Source organism: Ovis canadensis, chromosome 20 (assembly GCF_042477335.2).
Source record: "Ovis canadensis isolate MfBH-ARS-UI-01 breed Bighorn chromosome 20, ARS-UI_OviCan_v2, whole genome shotgun sequence".
NCBI lineage: Eukaryota > Metazoa > Chordata > Mammalia > Artiodactyla > Bovidae > Ovis > Ovis canadensis.
In genome coordinates this window covers 39,122,998-39,141,680 of record NC_091264.1, presented here as the reverse complement: position 1 = coordinate 39,141,680, position 18,683 = coordinate 39,122,998, and the positions used below count along the sequence as shown (strand labels likewise).

Sequence of the window (18,683 nt, the reverse complement as noted above, 5' to 3'; positions counted from 1 at the left end):
ATATTGCCTTGATTTAGTTAATTATATTTTTCGTTCTTTTATGCTAAGATGCCCAACGGCCATAGGCATCGCTGAATTAAAATTTATTATTTTATTCCAAGTAATTATGATGAGCCATAATAACAAAGACGGAACGTTACCCTCTCGTCTGTGCTGTTATGCATTCTGGGCAAGGATTTGGGGCTTGTGGTCTGTCGCTGGAAAAGCATCTTTATTTTCTGAATGAAGCGATGACTCTGTCCTGGTGGTCAAGCTGCTTGATGTCAAGTGGCCTAGAGCTAATGATTAATACAGGGTCAATTAGGGGAAGATGAACTTTAGAAACCTCTTGTCCCTTGGTGTTGGGCTATCAAGAGGAAGATGTTCTGTAGTTTCTTATTACGCACAGTGCCGTCACTTTACAAGGCTGGAGCAGAAACTTGTGCTGTTTAATAGTGCACTGGCCTCCTTTCATGTGATTTTCTATTTCTTGGTCTAGTGGTGTATACAAAGCAGTTAAATGCCTGGCAGGATTTTGAGCCAGAAAGAACTGAATCTGAATCTGGGCTGTGCTTCTTACTGGCTTCTGTGACCTTGGGCAAGTTGCACAGACTCTGTGAGACTGAAGTTTCTCCTCTTAGAGTAAGACCTGTTTTAATAACAGCAGTAGTGATAGCAAATTGCTGACATTTATTGCTTGCTGTTGTGTTGCCAAACTACACTGGATCACCCAACTCCTGTAGAAGTTTTGGGTACTAAATGAGGGAATGTTTCTAAAACCCTAAGCACAGGGTTTGGGCCAGCGTAAGTATTTGATTCATGTTAGTTGTTTCTTTTGGATTGCAGGGGATAACCAAAGAGATGGCTGGATGTCAGGCCGAGGTTGCAATTTTATTTACAGCTAGCGGTTGCTTCTATATACAAAGCAAACTGAATTACTGAAAGAATTAGCTGGGCAATGAAGACCTCAGATGACTTTTGCCTCTGTTATCTTCAAAAAGCATACTAAAGTGTTTTTTCTTTCTAACAGCAAGGAGAGGGAAGAATACAGAGGTGGAAGTAGCAATTATTCACTAGGTTGCCTCTGTTCTCCTTGGTATTTTGACTTTGTGGAAGAATATTTTTCTGGTGCAGTTGGGAACGTGGTCTTGGGGGCTCAGATGGTAAAGATTCTGCTGGCAGTACAGGTGACTTGGGTTCGATCCCTGGGTCGGGAAGATCCCCTGGAGAAGGAAATGGCAACCCACTTCAGTATTCTTGCCTGGAGAATTCCGTGGACAGAGTAGTCTGGCAGGCTACAGCACATGGGGTCACAAACGGTCTGACATGGCTGAGCATGTACACCCATGGTGGATTCATGTCAATGTATGGCAAAACCAATACAGTATTGTAAAGTAAAATAAAGTAAAAATTAAAAAAAAAAAAGATTTTCATTTTCACTTCACGTTCACAGTTTTGAGGACATGCAGATCAATTTAGTCCATTATACTGGGGATTTCTACAGTGTAGCAATGCATATTCTTGGTTTATTGAGATGAAGCATCTTCTCTTGGCCCATTACCGGGTTCACTGTAGAGTTTCTTTTTTAAAAAAATTAAAAACAATTTTATTGAGGTATAGATGACATAATGTAAATTTCAGGTGTACAGAATAATGATTTGATATTTATATATATTGCAAAATGATCACTACAATAGCCACCACAGATAGGTACAAATAGTTTTCTTGTGTAATGGAAACTTTTAAGATCCATTCTCCTAGCTATTATACTTTCAAATATGCAGTACAATATTATAGCATATAACAAAGGAAAGACATTACTTTGCTGATAAAGATTTGTATAATCAAAACCATGGTTTTTCCAGTAGTTAAGTACAGATGTGAGAGTTGGGTCATAAAGAAAACTGAGCACCAAAGAATTGATGCTTTCGAACTGTGGTATTGGAGAAGACTCTTGAGAGTTCCTTGGTCTGCAAGGATATCAAACCAGTCAATCCTAAAGGAAATCAACACTGAATATTCATTGGAAGGAGTGATGCTTAAGCTGGAACTCCAATACTTTGGCCACCTGATGAGAAGAACTGACTCACTGGAAAAAATCCTGATGCTGAGAAAGATGAAGGCAGGAGGAGAAGGGGATGGTAGACAATGAGATGGTTGGATGGTATCACCAACTTGATGAACATGAGTTTGAGTAAACTCCGGGAGTTGGTGATGGACAGGGCGGCCAGGTGTGCTGCAGTCCATAGGGTTGCAAAGAGTCGGACACGACTGACTGAACTGAACTGAACTGATGTGCTTCAATTTTGGTTAAAGACTCTTGTGACTAATGAAAGCCAAAAAAATTAAAAAAAATTTTTTTGAATTGATAATGAAGAAAGTGTTTTAATTAATTATATCCAAAACATTGCCTCGACTTTTACTGTCTCAAGTTCCTTTTTGCCCTGACTGCATGCATTAGCTATTTGATTGCATAACCACATGCCTAGAGAACTTTCTTCATGTGAACAATTTATAAACTATGTCAGTATGTGCATAGTAGTTCATTCTTTCCACCTGAAGTTTTCATGGCCAACATTGATAATCCCGATGCTGGGAAAAATTGAAGGCAGGAGGAGAAGGGGATGATAGAGGATGAGATGGTTGGATGGCATCGCCGACTCAATGATCATGAGTTTGAGCAAGCCCTGGAAGTTGGTGATGGACTGGGAGGCCTGGCGTGCTGCAGTCCATGGGGTTGCAAAGAGTTGGACATGACTGAGCAACTGAACTGACTGACGGATTATTAACTGTAGTCACCATGCTGTACATCACATCCCCATGCCTTATTCATTTTATAACTGAAGTGTATACCTTTTGACCCCTTTCATCGATTTCACCTACCCCTCAACTGCCCACCTCAGGCTAACATCAATCTGGTCTTGATATCTGTGAGCTCAGATTTGTCTGCTTTTGTTTGTTTGTTTTTTAGATTCCTCTGTAAGTGAGATCATACGGTATTTATCTTTTTTTTGACTTATTTCACTTAGCTTTATGCTCTCAAGTTTCATTCATATGGTTGCAAATGGAAATATTTCATTTTATTACATTTTATCACTAAACAATATTTCATTGTCTCTCTATGTATATATACATGCAATATCACATTTTAATTATCCGTTCATATATTAATAGGCATTTAGGTTGTTTCCACGCCTTGGCTATTGTAAATAATGCTGCAATGAACATAGAGGTATATATATCTTTTTGAAGTAGTGTTTTTGTTTTCTTCAGCTAAATACCCAGAAGTGGAATTGCTGGATTATATAGTAGTTCTATTTTCAATTTTTTAAGGAACTTCCATATTGTTTTCCACAGTGGCTGCATCAACTTATATACCCACCAGCAGGGAACAAGTGTTTTCTTTTCTCCAAATCCTTGCCAAGCCTTGTTATTTGTTGTCTTTTTGAGAATAGCCACTCTGGCAGGTGTGATATGGTATCTCCTTGTGGTTTTCATTTGCATTTCCAGTTTTATGCCGATATTGAGCATCTTTTCATGTACCTGTTGACTCTCTGTGTCTCCTACTGTTTTTTCATCCTCATCAAGGTTTGAAGATTTCAGACCGAGGTATTAAGAGCTGTAGCCAGCACAGCCTTTTTATCCCAGGGTTTTAAACTTGATTCCTTTTTGTTAGAACCAAACTAGGCTCAGTTTCAGTAGATGCATGCTTCACAAAATGCTTTACAATGGAGCAATCTGGAAATGTTATGAAACAGGGCTTCCTGGGACATCTGTGTGGTGTCTCTGTGCATCAGGACCGTGGGAGTCATTGGGCACCTTACCCCATACCTGCGGTTTTAAGACTTCATTACAGCAGCTTGGATTCAAAGGAAATCCATATGAAGGCATTTGATACAAATGAAATATGCTACATTAATGTTTTTTCTTTCTTTCCTAACTATAATGTCTTGGTCAACATGGGAGGGCTTTGTGGGCTGATACAATTTGTTTCAAAGGGATACATTTGAAATAACATGTACCAATTGGCTGCAAAAGGAGAACTGAGAGAACTGACTTTCTTGCAGCTGAAAGGTAGCTACCCTTCAAGGCAGGAAATGGGATGACTATGTACAGATGGTACAACATGGTTGTCTGGGGTTTTTGGTCAGCAAACTAGGGGCCTGAGTTCAAATGTGAGGCAGTCCCGTGACTCTCCTGGGGCTTTGGGTAAAGCTCTGGGCCTCAGATCTGTGCGTAAAATGGAAATGATGGTGATTCCCTCCCGTTGCAGGAGGAGAGTGGCTTGTATAAATCTGTGTTGGCTGTTAATGTTGCTCATTCATAGCCCCCAGTGGGAAGTGTGGTTAGAAAACATTTTCCCCCGTAGTTTCAAGCATGCTTCTCAGAAGGGCCTGGGCTACACAGTGACCTTAAAAGGGGAAGTCAGGTGAAGTTAGCAATGGAAAATACTCACCTAAATTCTGGGAAATCCATCCTTAACTCCCCTAATTTTATGCATTTCTATGTGTCAGTCTTTTCCTGGCAACAAGTTGGTATTACTTATTTTATGAGGGGACCTTGCTTGTATCCAAAGCTAAGTGGGCTAGTGATAGAATTTTTAATAGGCTGAGAACTTAATATCATTCATATATATATATATCATGTAACTTTGTATGAATTAGTTTTATATAAATTCTTTAAAAGCTTAATATTAGGGTGTGTTGTTACTGCCCTTTACCTTTTGAGAAGGTGCAATCTAGGCAGGTACACTTAAGAAAAAAAGGATCCAGGTCCGTTTTTGCTCAGTATTGCCTGGACTGTTATATCTTCATGTATGTAGTTGTCGTTCAGTCACTCAGTCGTGTCTGACTCTTTGTGACCCCATGAACTGTAGCACGCAAGGCTTCTCTCTCCATCACCATCTCCAGAGCTTGCTCAAACTCATGTCCACTGAGTTGGTGATGCTGTCTAACCATTTCATCCTCTGTTGTCCCCTTCTCCTCCTGCCTTCAATGTTTCCCAGCATCAGGATTTTTTCTAACAAGTCAGTTCTTTGCATCAGGCGGCCAAAGTATTGGAGCTTCAGCTTCAGTATCAGTCGTTCCAATGACTATTCAGGGTTGATTTCCTTGAGGATTGACTTATTTTGATCTCCTTGCATGCCCAAGGGACTCTCAAAAGTTTTCTCCAACACCACAGTTTGAAAATATCAATTCTTTAGCACTCAGCCTTCTTTATGGTCCAACTCTCACATCTGTACATGACTACTGGAAAAAATGATAGCTTTTACTATGTGGACCTTTGTTGACAAAGTAATGTCTCTGCTTTTTAATATGCTGTCTAGGTTTGTCATAGCTTTTCTTCCAAGGAGCAAGTATGTAGTAGGTACATGCTGCTGCTGCTGCTAAGTTGCTTCAGTCATGTCGGACTCTGTGCGGCCCCATAGACAGGAGCCCACCAGGCTCCCTTGTCCCTGGGATTCTCCAGGCAAGAAAACTGGAGTGGGTTGCCATTTCCTTCTCCAATGCATGAAAGTGAAAGGTGAAAGAGAAGTCACTCAGTAGTGTCTGACTCTTAGTACATAGTAGGTACTCAAATAATTGTTGAATGACTGAATTTCTGACCTTAAGAGTCAGATTCATGTTGGCTATGAATTTTTCTGTAATGAGAGCCCTTCCTGGTATCCTCAGATGTTAGTGGGTTAGTCCAGACAGTGACCAATTTCATTTACTACTTGTGTATCAGGAGATCAGAGACAAAGGCTTTTTCATGTGGGGGACACTTGGCTCTGAAACCCCTTATTTCTCCCAATCAGACATGACTTACTTTATTTACCTCCAGAGAACAGTCCCAGACATACTTGATTAGCCTTAAATGAAAGATAAGCCGTTGCTGTGAGAAAGGACATGCTTTCAGTAGATGGGCAGACAGACAGATGGATAGATATTAAACAATTTACAGTTTGTGTCTTGACAACTTGGATATTGTAACATGAAAAATGCTATTGAAAGGGACCAGTCCCTTCCCAGCACAGAAGCTACAATATTTTCAGTAACAAAAGATGAATATTTCAATCGTCCTTCCTTAAGACCCTTCATGGACTTTCTAATAGCCTTTTACATTAGGTTTGAACTCCTTGATATGGTTTGCAGAGTCCTTCGGGACTTGGTCTCTCCTTACCTTCTCTACCTCATTTGTTGATTAATGATTCTTGCATCCTGTTTGTCCATACTGGGAGTGAAGTTGGAAATCAGGAATGCTTATATATCTAGAATTTTTGTGCAGGTTAAATTATACCGAAGGCAGCTTTTCATTACTATCATTTCCCGTGTACTGTAATATTCCTGGGGGTCAAGGAAAGGCAGGATGTACTCTCATTTTCTAAATAAATACTATGAGGAAATGACTGTTATCATTCACTTATAAAATTATCATGTTGTAGGTGAATCATTGTTTATAATATTCAGAGAATAATTATATTTGGAACCTTTTATTTAAAAAAATAATGATTTTTAAAAATCAAACAATTATTGTTTTACAATGCTATGTTGGTTTCTGCCATACCAAAAAAAAATCAGTCATAAATAACTATATGTGTCCCCTCCTTCTGAAACCTCCCTCCCCAGCCCCCAACCTTTTAAATAAACAGATTGCTGAGAGAAATATATCAGGTTTCATGACTGGTTAAAAAAAATGTGATTGGGTCAGTGCTAATTGAATTTTGATACAGAGAAGGAAGGAGATTATTTGAATGAATGAGTAACTTGGTAGCTACACAGATTTTTGCCTGCCTGGAAAAGACAATTTTTTCTTCCCCTATTTTCTCCTTTCTTTCTGAGGTCTTAAGTGACCTTTTAGAAACCCAGCTAAGGGCCTTCAGAATTTAAATATCAGAAACTTTGTTGGTAAAAGAAAATTTTGATTTTCTGGGGGAAGAATGGAAATCAAGGTTTAGTTAAGCAGTAATTGATTACAGTAGCTATAAACAAAGGTACTTATTTACATCTGAATATTTTGAACTTTAGATATTTCTCTGCCATAATATGTTTACCCTTTGTAATTAGTATAGAATTAATTAATAAAAAGAGATAACTTCATGATTTTTAAGTTTTATAGAAACAGTAAGATGTTGAGTCATCATCTTTTTAGGTTATCTGTGAAGCTGACCAGTTCACTAAAACCAGGGTATTAGCTTGGAGCAATGAAACTTCATTGTGACCTTCTGGAAGTACTGACTATATTTTTTACAATTTTATCATGGCACCTAGAAGGACTGGGAAATAATAGCAAATGTTGGTTGAATGACAAAGTGAATTAATCTGCAATTCCAGTCTTGTATATCTCAACCTGTTTTAGACAACAGACACATAGAACAAGCTTATAGCAAATGTTGGTTGAATGACAAAGTGAATTAATCTGCAATTCCAGTCTTGTATATCTCAACCTGTTTTAGACAACAGACACATAGAACAAGCTTAATTAACCTAGAACAGTGATTCTCCAAGTGTGTCCCCTGGTCAGCAGCAAGAACATCATCTGGGAACTTGCTAGAGATGCATATTTGGGGACCCCATAGCAAATGTACTCTGGGGGTGGAGTAACACCACCAATCTGTATTTTAAGACCTCTGGGTGATTCTGTACACTCCCTGATAGCTCAATTGGTAAAGAATCCGCCTGCAATGCAGGAGACCCCGGTTAGATTCCTGGGTCGGGAAGATCCACTGGAGAAGGGATAAGCCACCCACTCCAGTATTCTTGGGCTTCCCTTGTGGCTCAGCTGCTAAAGAGTCTGCCTGTAAGGAGGAAGACCTGGGTTCAATCCCTGGGTTGGGAATATCCCCTGCAGAAGGGAAAGGTTACCCACTCCAGTATTCTGGCCTAGAGAGTTCCATGGACTGTATAGTCCATGGGGCCGCAAAGAGTTGGATACGACTGAGCAACTTTCACTTCACTTCACTTTAAGTTGAGAACTACTAGCCTGAAACAACTTGATGCCTGCTGATGCAGTTGTGCAAGAGACTCGACTTTGATCTCTAGGTCAGAAAGATCTCTGGAGTAGGAACTGGCAACCCATTCCAATATTCTTTTTTGGAAAAAAAGAATCCCATGGACAGAGGAGCCTGTCAGGCTACAGTCCATGAGGTTGCAAAGAGTCGGACACAACTGAGTTTGAGCATAAAATAAAGCCTAAAACAACAGAGGAAGCCATATAGGATTGTCAGGACTGGAAACCAATTAACCTGGTCCAGCTACTCTTTTCCCAAAGGCTATGCGACCCTTTGCAAAGGGCAATGGAAATCTTGCTGGCTGCATTGAATGTGCCTGTCCTGAATGTGGAATTTTAGTTAGATGCACTTGTCTCTCCTACCAGGGAAATCTGAGCTGATGAAAATGATTCTCCCGACTGCTATTGTTTCGTGGCTCTGTGTCAGTGATTTTACTTCCGATATGTTTTTTCCTCCATATTGCCCATTTGACTAGCAGTGCCAGGCTAATTAAGGAATTAGTATGTGGCACCCATTCGAGGAGGTGTGTGATTCTCTTTCTGCATCCTGAGAACATTTTTGCAAACACTTTCTGGTTCATATTTTCTTTTTTTAATCAGGCAGAGACATTACAATTAAAATACCGTTAAAGTGATTCTGGCAAGTATTGCAATAAGCATGTTTTTTAATTAAAGGAAGAACAGGGGGATGCATAAGCAGCCTCAGCTAAAGGGGAGAATTTCCTCCGATATCTATTTTAATTGAAATGAAAAAGACTCTGGAAAAGCAGCAGCAGCCTCTGTGTGTGTGTGTGTGTGTGTGTGTGTGTGTGTGTGTGTGTGTGTGTTGTGTGTGTGACTCCCAGGTTGCCAGGTTGAGGTGTTCTGTGCTTGATTAATTAGTAGCCAGCCAGAGAGTCCATTGCCTTTGCCCCCAATCCTTAAAGCCTGATTTATGCCTCACCTCCCCCATGAATATGTGAGAGCCCTGGCATCTATTTCCTGAGCTGCTAGTGGATAGGATTATGGAGCGTGCACTGAGCTCTTGGGGGCTCTCGTTTGCCAGCCAAATTGATTTTCCGCCTCTCTGGCCGGGGACAAGCCCACCTCGAAGGCTTCCAGGCTCTGCTCCAGTGGATCAGGCACAAGCCTAATCCGGATCTCACCAACAAAGGAAGCTGTGTGCATCCCCATCAGAATGCAAGCTCTGGGCTTGTGGATGCCTTCCCTGAATGCTGGCCTTCTCTTCTTCCTCACCTTCTCCTGACACCTACCTGCATAGCAACAGAGTTCTGAAGGGCACAGTAGGGTGCAGCCAAGTACCCCAGCTCTGCCCCGTCACGTCACTCAGCCCACCCTCCTTATCCAGGGAGAGCAGGACCCATCCATCCTGAATGTATGATCATCTCTAACTCTCCAGGGGAAGAGAATTCTATAGGCTCCCCCTGTGGAATAACTGGAAAGGTAACACAATACAGGATGCTAAAATTTTTAAGGAATTATTCAGAGTTGATGCAAAAAACTAAATGGAGGCTCATCTAAGTGGATAAGCAAACTGGATAATTTACATCTGAAAATTTAGGTAGTTCAAGCTTTGAGTACATGAATAATCTAGTTTGGTGACACAGATTGCTCTAGTGAATTGGGGATTGTCAGATTTCTCCCTGCATCTTGCCTCCATACATCTCTGGGTTTCTTTCTGCTTAAAATGGGAGTCATTCTCCCCAAGTTCATTCATTACCTGGCACATGTGTCCTAACCAAGTGTACTCTTTCTCTGCACCCTTTGCCCTCAGATCCTCCTCAAAATGACACTAAGTTTGCCATTGCCATCTGCCACCTTCCTAGTTCTTAAAGCTCTTCCAGGAACCCACCCCAACCTTTTGATTCCTCTCCAGTTCACTTGTTTCACTGACTCACCTGAAAGATCATTCTACTTCCTCTCTTTAGACTGGTCTGTAAATGCTAGTTTGTAGTCTTGTCTCTCTTCTGCTCTCACTCTACATGTCTGCCTAGGGAGACCTCATTCTCTTCTGTAACTTCAACTCCTATTTATCTCACAAGTATTTAGTGACTGCTTTCCAAGCTCCCTGTATGACAGGCACTGTTCTAGGTACAGGGGCTGCAGCTGCGAATTAAATACACCCAAATTCTCATTCTCTTGGAGTTTATATTCATAAGGAAAACAGTCGTATTGTATTTTGCGTTAGATTTTCTGAGCTGCATGGAGAATGATGCAGCAGGGGAGGAGGATCAGGGGCTGGGCGGTGGTTTGTGATGGTTGGGGGATTTGCACACAATGAGGGCAGAGACTGTGCTTCAGGGGAGCAAGGGTGGGAGTGGCAGAGGACTGTGAGCTGGGGGGAGGAGATGGGGGAGAGGGGGCCGGAGAGGGCCAGCCCTGCTGGGTTTGGAGGGCTTTGACTCTGTGTGTGGTGGGAGCTGTTGGAGAATTCCCAGCAGAGAGGTGATGTGATGAAGTTAAAAATCACATTGTTGTTTTGAGAGTAGACCCTAGGGTTGGGGCAGGGGCAGAGCAAAGAGCTGAGTTAAAAGGCTTTACAGTTACTTGGAGATGAGATGTCACTTAGATCCCAGTGATGGACGTGCAAGTGGTGAGAAGGGGCCAGATCACAGGGATGTTAAGGAAGGAAGAATGCACAAAATTTCTTGGAGCCTCGGTTGTGGTGTGTGAGAGAGTAAATGTTACCTCCAGGACTTTCAAACTGAGCAATTGCAGGGATGGAGTTGCCATTTATGGAAATGGGGCAAGACAAGGAGCTCACTTTTTGCATGTTCTAAGTCAAGAAAACTTTGAGACATCCATATAGACATACCAAGAAACAAGATGGGTCTACGAATCTTGAACTGAGGGCAGAAGTGGGCCTTGGGAGTCCTCTGGGAGTCATCGGCGATGAGTGTACGATGGCATTTGAAACTTTAAGACAAGGTGAGAAAAGCAAGGCCATGTTCATAGAATGATTGGAAAAGTGATCAAGGGACTGAGTCTTGTGACATTTCAAGGGTCAGTGGTTGGGACAGTCAGGAGGAATCAGGCAGAGGAGGCCGGGAGGAGAGGCTGGGATTGGGGAGGGATCCAGGAGAGCACAGAACTGGGCAGCCGAGGGATGGAGCAGCAAGGAAGGACTGAGCAAGCATGTCAGATGCCATGGGTGCTCAGCTGTGTGATTGCCACTTGTGACCTCGATAGGATCAGGTTTGGTGGAATGGCCAAGCAAAGCCCTACTGGGGAGGATTCCACAGAGACTACAGGAAAAGAATTGGGATAGAAGCCAGTTCTTTTCTGGTGCCATGTGGGATCCTAGTTCCCTACGTGTTAGTCACTCAGTCGTGTCTGACTCTTTGTGACACCATTGACTGTAGCCCACCAGGCTCCTCTGTCCATGGCATTCTCCAGGCAAGAATACTGGAGTGGGTAGCCATTCCCTTCTCCAGGGGATCTTCCTGACCAAGGGATTGAACCCAAGTCTTCTGCACTGCAGGCAGATTCTTTACCATTTGAGCCACCAGGGAAGCCCTCTAGTCCCCCAACCAGGGATTGAACAGGCATCTCCATCCAGTGAAATCTCAAGTCTTAACCACTGGACTGCCAAGGAAGTCCCTTGATGAGTATATTCTTGTATGGTATAATATTTATACTCTAAGTGTTTTCTGTAATGGGGAAAATAGCTACAACTGTGTATTTGTTTTTCTTTAAAACACACTCATGCACACCAAATCATTTTGTGGTTATTACAGAGGATGGCTAATTGTGGGGTTAGCCCAAAGTAGGTTTTGATGTACTTTGCAAACATTCCCTAGCTGCTAAAAGTCTCTTTTACTTCCCTTTAAAAGAAATAAAAGAGACGTTTAATGGAAACAAATGATTACATGTAAAAAGTTGTGTTCATTTATTTATTTTGGAGGGGAAGTAACAATAATGATGGTTGATTGATTTTTATAAAATTACCCGAGGTCACTCGTGGGATGTACTCAGCTTTCATGAACAATCATAACAAGCAGTGTCAGGGTCAGAGCCAAAGGCTGATTTCAGCCCTGCTCTTTATTTCAGCTTTCAGAAAGGGGTCAAGCTCTATAAAGTGGAGAAATAAAGTCCTCCCACTTCCCTCCCATATTCAAGTAACTCTTCTTTAAAGCAGCTCGGTATATATTGGTCTTAAGCTAATAAAGTGTGCAATGAAACACTTGGGGCCTTGGCACACAGGTAGATTGAATATAAACCTCCTGTTCTTTTACACCAAGAAGCTTTTACCTTGGTTATCACATACAATTATTTCAACCAAAATTAGCTGAATTCCACAACAAATGTGTGTTCAGTCATGTCTGACTCTTAGTCTGCCACGCTCCTCTGCCCATGGAATTTTCCAGGCAAGAATACTGGCATGGAGTGTCATTTCCTACTCCAGGGGATCTACCTGACCCGGGGATCAAACCCAGTCTCTTGTGTCTCCTGTGTTGGCAGACAGATTCTTTACCACTAACACTACTTGGGAAGTCCCAAATTTCATAACAAACTTTCTTCCATATTTACCTAGATTTCCTGATACATACTTGCCACTGATAAAGTAAAGAAGGAAGGCTTTTCTGCAGGGAATCACATTAACTAATTACTCCTACTTATAGTACTCTTGCCAATGCAAATGATTTTTGGGGGGCTGAGCTTTTCTCCCTCTATTAGTGTTATTATTAGGTCTCATCAGTAAATGACTTTTTCAAATTTCTACTAATTTAATATTTTACTTGATAGTAAAAGGGGCACATCCCCGATTTATAAATTTACCCACTAATCCTTGTAATCTGCCTCAAATCCTTTTCAGAATGAAGTGAGGTATATCTACATTAATAAAATTAAAATAAGTCTCCTATAAACAAGCCATAGGCAAACTTACCTAAATAAGTAACATGTCTTTTTTCTTAAAAGTAACTATGATAAATAATGAAATTAATGAAATAATTAATAGAAAGTATTTCCTAATTAATGAACAAGCTACCTGGTAGGGTTTGCAAAGTGGATAGAACGTGAGTGTCTCTGTTAGGTGGTCCTGGGTTCTAGCTCTCGCTCTGCTGCCCCCAGCCCACTATCTGCCCTGAAATATAGAGCGTGATGTTGACCTCCTAGGCTTGTTTGGAAAGGTTGTTTCAGACAACATCGCTAAAGATATTGGCATAGGACATGTGCTTAATACATGTCAGTTCCCTTGTTTTCCCCATCATCTCATTAGAATTCCTCACTGTGCAGGTAATCTCTTTCTCAAGAGACAAAGTTCCCTGCAGTGTAGGTGGTGTCTGGAGAACAAGAGGTCCATGTCTCCATCAGTGTCAAATGCACACTTGACTGTGTTCTCTGTGGATGTAGATGCCAAGTGTTCTAGAGACAGAAGAGCCTCAGTGGATGCATAACTCTGTTCCACATGTCACTGAGAAGCAAACAGACTATCCCTTGGCACTGAGTGGGAAAGATTTGGAAACTGAGAAGTCCAACGCCCAGCAATTTTGTGAGACTTACTGAGGGTCATTCAGAGGCCAGTACCAGAGTGGGGACAGGTATCTGATTCAATACTCTGTCTCCATCATGGTTCATCTCAGTTCAGATTTCCTGACTGTTGATAACGGTGCGACCCATTGTTGGACCCATTGTTCAACTCATGTTCCACTAGTTGAAGATCTGGGACATTAATGCCACATGCCTGTGAGTGAAAATGTTCTAGTGAATGCAAGAAGGTAGCCTGCATCATAGGTCGCATTTCTTCCCTCTTGTTCACAGAAGGATTCACTTATTGTTCAGTCATTCAGTTGTGTCTGACTCTTTGAGACCCTATGGACTTCAGTATGCCAGGCTTCCCTGTCCTTCACTATCTATTGGAGTTTGCTCAAACTCATGTCCATTGAGTCAGTGATGCCATCCAACCATCTCATCCTGTCATCCTCTTCTCCTCCTGCCTTCAATCTTTCCCAGCCTCAAGGTCTTTTCCAATGAGTCCGATCTTTGCATCAGGTGGCCAAAGAATTGGAGCTTCAGCTTCAGCATCAGTCCTTCCAGTGAATATTCAGAGTTGATTTCCTTTAAGATTGACTGGTTTGATCTCCTTGCTCGCCCAGGGACTCCCAAGAGTCTTTGCCAGCACCACAGTTCGAAAGCATCAATTCCTTGACATGGGACTCATTACTGCATTTCTAATGATTTTTCTTGTCATTGTAATGACAATGGAAGGGAAAATTAAAGTCAGACTTTAAAATCAGCATTGCCAGCAGGCCCTTTGGAAGACTGGTAAGGATTGTGGTGCTTTTTAAGCACCGAACCTGTAGGTCACCAAAGGAGAGTTGCTTCTTGGGTCGGTCACCTTAGAGTGTGATCAATTTGCCATTTTTGAAAAAGGGACATCAAGACAACAGAGGCTGAGGTGTTGGAAAGAGGTGGCCTTTTGGAGGGACTTGGCAGGTGAGGGTCTCAGAAACAGGGACTCTTCTCAGGCTTGTTAAGAGACAACCCCTGGAATTACTAAGAATCAAATATTTCCAGTCTCCCCTTTCCTTTGGCTCCAGATTTCCTTGGGAAGCAAGGAAATCATGACAGAGTTGATGGTAGGATAAGGCACCATGATTGACAGTTCCACTCAGCTCTGTTCAATGGAGCAAAATAATTCCTTGTGGAAATTAGGGTCTATTATCCAAAGAAATAGAGTAAGAAATGACACTCTACCCCAGTATTCTTGCCTGGAAAATTCCATGGGCAGAGTTGTCTGGTGGACTACAGTCCATGGGGCTGGAAAGAGTCAGACATGACTGAGAGACCGAGCATATCCAAAGAAAAGGATAATGGATGTTGGCCAGCTAAAGTGCAAAATATTTCATAATGCTGCCTAATTACGCTTCCTTTTGCCATGTCTTATAATTGTGGCATAATTTTCTTCTATTCCTATTTCCTGTTTACTGTTTCCCTGTTTTTTAAACTTAATTTTCTAAGCTGCTATTACGTGGTGAAATGGTGATCTTCTCATTTCTTATTTAGCTACTCCTAAATTTCTAGGCATTTAGGTTATTGTGACTAAAAACACTGTAAATAAAGCTGCTGTGAATTGTGATAGCTAACCTAAGCTGACTTAGTAATACTGTGCTTCTGCTCCTTAATGTCAGATGACTCAACTGTGCTTCTAGGAAAGAAGGTGAGATAAATCTAAATTTCAGCAGGATCATATAAGTGAAGACAGTTTCATCAGACATTATAACTGTCAAAAGAAGGTGAGCCTCATCTTCCCAGAGACTGAGTGTCTTCTCTTGGCTCTTAGGAGGGAAGTTGATCTTCCTGGACCTGGGACCCCTCGAACTCAGGACACACTCCATCCTTGTTTCTGATGGTGGAGAACTCCGGATTGGATCTGAGGACAAGCCCTTCCAAGGCAAAGCTCGGATCAAACTCTATGGAAGCTCCTACTCTGCCCGCTTCTTCCCATATGGCGTCAAGTTCCTGGCTGTGAGGAATGGAACTCTTTCCCTTCATGGTGAGTGAGGCAACTGGCCAGAGGAACAGAGGAACTGAGGCGGAGCTTTGTCTAGCCAAGGTACAGATGATGGGGAAAATGGTAAAACTACTTACATCTCTTTGGCTGTTAGTTGCTGAAGCAACAAAGTGAATTAAAGCACGGGCACTGTTTCCTTAAATAAGGACTATTTAATATTATTATTATTTTTAGTGTAGTATTTGCTTTGCAATGTTGTGTTAGTGTCTGCTGTATAGAAAGTAAATCAGCTATACGTATGCATATATGCCCTCTTTTTTCGATTTCCTTCCTATTTAGGTCACTACAGGGCACGGAGTAGAGTTCCCTGCTCTATACAGCTGGTTCTCATTAGTTATCTACTTTATACATAGTATCAGGAGTGAATGTCAGTCCCAATCTCCCACTCCAGCCATCCCCTTGATATTCACCTTTGTTCTCTACATCTGTGCCTCTATTTCTGCTTTGCAAATAAGTCCGTCTATACCAGTAAATAAGGAATATTAATTGTGACGCTACTCACTGCAGAATGTACTATGGTTCTCAGTTACTCACTTGCCTTTCTGCAAGAGGATTATACACCTCTTCTCTCTGTCAGGTAACTTTCAGTTCCTCCCTGTGGGTAGACCATATTTCCTTGTCCCAGGGAGAGTGGACTTCACCTTGGACTTGCTTTGGTCAATGGGATGTGAGCAGAAATGATGTAGTTCATGGTCAAACTGAAGTTTTAAGAACCCGTGTAATACTTTGAACATTTTTCTGTTTTCTTTCTGCTTGAGAATACACCATCTCCTGTAGGGATAGGGGCAGTCCCTTAAGCTTGGGCACAGCTACATGTGGCCTACCACTCCTGTGTGTTTGAGTGAGGAATAAACTTTTGTTGTCATGAATGACTGAGATTTGTATTTGTAACTGTGGCTTAACCTAGTGAAAACCGACCAGTAGGGTTACTTACTGTTACTTAGCCTACACGGGAGGCTGTGTACACTGGTGGCATCCCAGACCAAACAGGCAAGCTTGTTGTTGTTGTTGTTGCTATTTTCCCCTCCTGGGAATGGGGTTCAGTTGTTCTCCCTGGAATCCTGTTACAGGTGAGTTGGTGTTTATAGATTCCTGGGGAGAAAACAGATATTAGGTTACAGTGTGTTTCTGCTACAATTTTGTTTGCCTTTTGCTGACCTCATTGCACTTTGCAAAATAGACATTTTTATTTTCCTTGAGATTCAGGAAATTACTCTGTGTGCCAGGATAACCCTTAGCATCAACTAGAAAATGTAAGTATAACATGATGTGCATGGAGTGTCTTTCAGTGGGTACTGATAAGCATTTTATTACATGACATGAGCCAAAGGCAGATAAAAAATACAGGCACCAGATAGTAGCCCGATTTGGGTTTCTGGAGAGAAAATGTGGTATCTTATACACTGGAATATCTGTGCTGACATAACAAAACAGGACTCTGCTACCTCTTATAGGGTAATTGTTCTAGACATGGCATGTGGCTATGCTGAGGAGTCAGTCTTTTTGCGATATCAACGGTTTGTCCATTAAAAATTGTGGCCCTCAATCATTGTCTACTAAAAGCCCTCTTCTGCCTTTTTTCAACTTACTGTGAGTAGAAGTGGGATCTTATCATCAAGCATTTATTAAATGCTGACCAGGGACCAGCTAGAGAGATACACACTGGGAGTGAATTTTGTAAGGCTGAAAAGCCCACAAATATCTAGACAGAAATTCAAAACACCTACAATATTGATTCTTGTATTCTACTTCTAAGCAGTACCTTTTTCTTCTCATTTTCATCAGCAAGCACTTATACTGATCTTATAGCCCAGATCCACGAGGGGCTTCTGTCTATTTACACAGCAGTGATGATCTCCAATGGTTGTTCTAGTCTAACAGCCACTTAGACCACCAACCCAATGTGCTGCTGTTTACCCTTGAGAAGAAGGCACAGATCAGTATCTCAACCAGCCAGATCCTGAAGGATCCTAAAGCTTCAGAAGTATCTGTTGGTTTGAGAGCCATTGTCCTGTGAGATGCAGATGGCATAACTCTTGCCGGAAGTGGAAGTTCACCTGAAGAAGGATGAAACTCTCCCAATTATTTTACTCGAATTCTTTCATTCCAATGCCTTCTTTCTCATGTTCTATTATGAAGGGTCAGAGAAAGACTTAAAAAATATACCTTTGTGTGCTTATACTGTAAATGTACTCTGTGCTTCTAACCTCTGTGTTTTAATAGATGTCAAGTTAAGAAAATCCCTAGGACCACTGTTTATAATTAATATATGGGGCAATTAAAGCAAAGTAGATGCCTCTAATGTGTTTTAAGAATCCTGAAATTTCAAAAGTGTTGCTACCTTATCCTGGTGATGTTACTGGATGCTGAAAGTACAGACACCTCCTCTCCCCGGCTTCCCTCATTTCCATCTTCTCCTCTCGTTTTCCTCCTTCTCCTTTCCCAGCCCTCTTCCCCTCCCTCCTTTTCCTCCTCTTCTTCTTTCCTGTATTCCCAGGGTTAGGGTGTCATCAACGGAGGTCTTACCCCTTTCCCCACAGTCCTACTGATACAGGCATGAATATGATCTCTCATGAAGCAAAGCTTGAACATGAACACAGGCAAAATCAAGCTGTTTTCCTGATTGAGTTGCTGCTGCTGCATCTCATTCATTTGAAAGAAACAGTGTGTAGAAAAGAGCTGAGCCACTGGGTGGGAGGGATCCCCAGTCACAGCCTGTGGCCTGTCAGTCCTCTCCCTGCTCTCTCCCTCACCACCTGAGGTCTCACACAGGCTTCCCCTCTGGCAGCCTGGTGCCATATCATGGTTAAAATCGTTACGTAATTTCACTGGCCTTTTCCCAGGGCCAGAGGTGGACCTGGTGACACTGGGGCTTTAGTAGAAAACTAATTATCTTTTGCTGTCAAGTATGCAGAAAAGTGAGCAACTTGATTCACTGCCTTGCCCCCAGCAGGTCCCTAAAGACCCGACTTCACTCAGCTTTCCAGGATGCTGTAGGGAGGGGAGCCACCAACCTTCGCGCATGGAAGACGCTTCTCGGGAAGATTCTGAAAATCAAGGTTTCTGGACCTCTCTTCCAGAATCTGAGTCTGTGGGCTTGGCACGGGCCCAGGAATGTGCCTTTCAGTGGGACCATCGGGTGATTGGATTTAGGGAGCGCACGGACTGCACATGGAGAAAGGCTGTTTTTAGTGGTTCA

The 18,683-nt window shown here is 42.0% G+C and overlaps 1 protein-coding gene across 5 annotated transcripts in view; it reads left to right on the top strand.

Annotated features, from left to right (window-relative positions):
• The window catches only part of PKHD1 (PKHD1 ciliary IPT domain containing fibrocystin/polyductin), a 456,884-nt gene that overhangs the window by 136,366 nt on the left and 301,835 nt on the right, over positions 1-18,683 (top strand). For all 5 annotated transcript variants that reach the window (XM_069562807.1, XM_069562808.1, XM_069562806.1 and 2 more), the window contains exon 37: positions 15,254-15,466. In XM_069562807.1, coding sequence (XP_069418908.1) covers positions 15,254-15,466 — 213 coding nt within the window. The remainder of the gene's footprint in view (positions 1-15,253; positions 15,467-18,683) is intronic.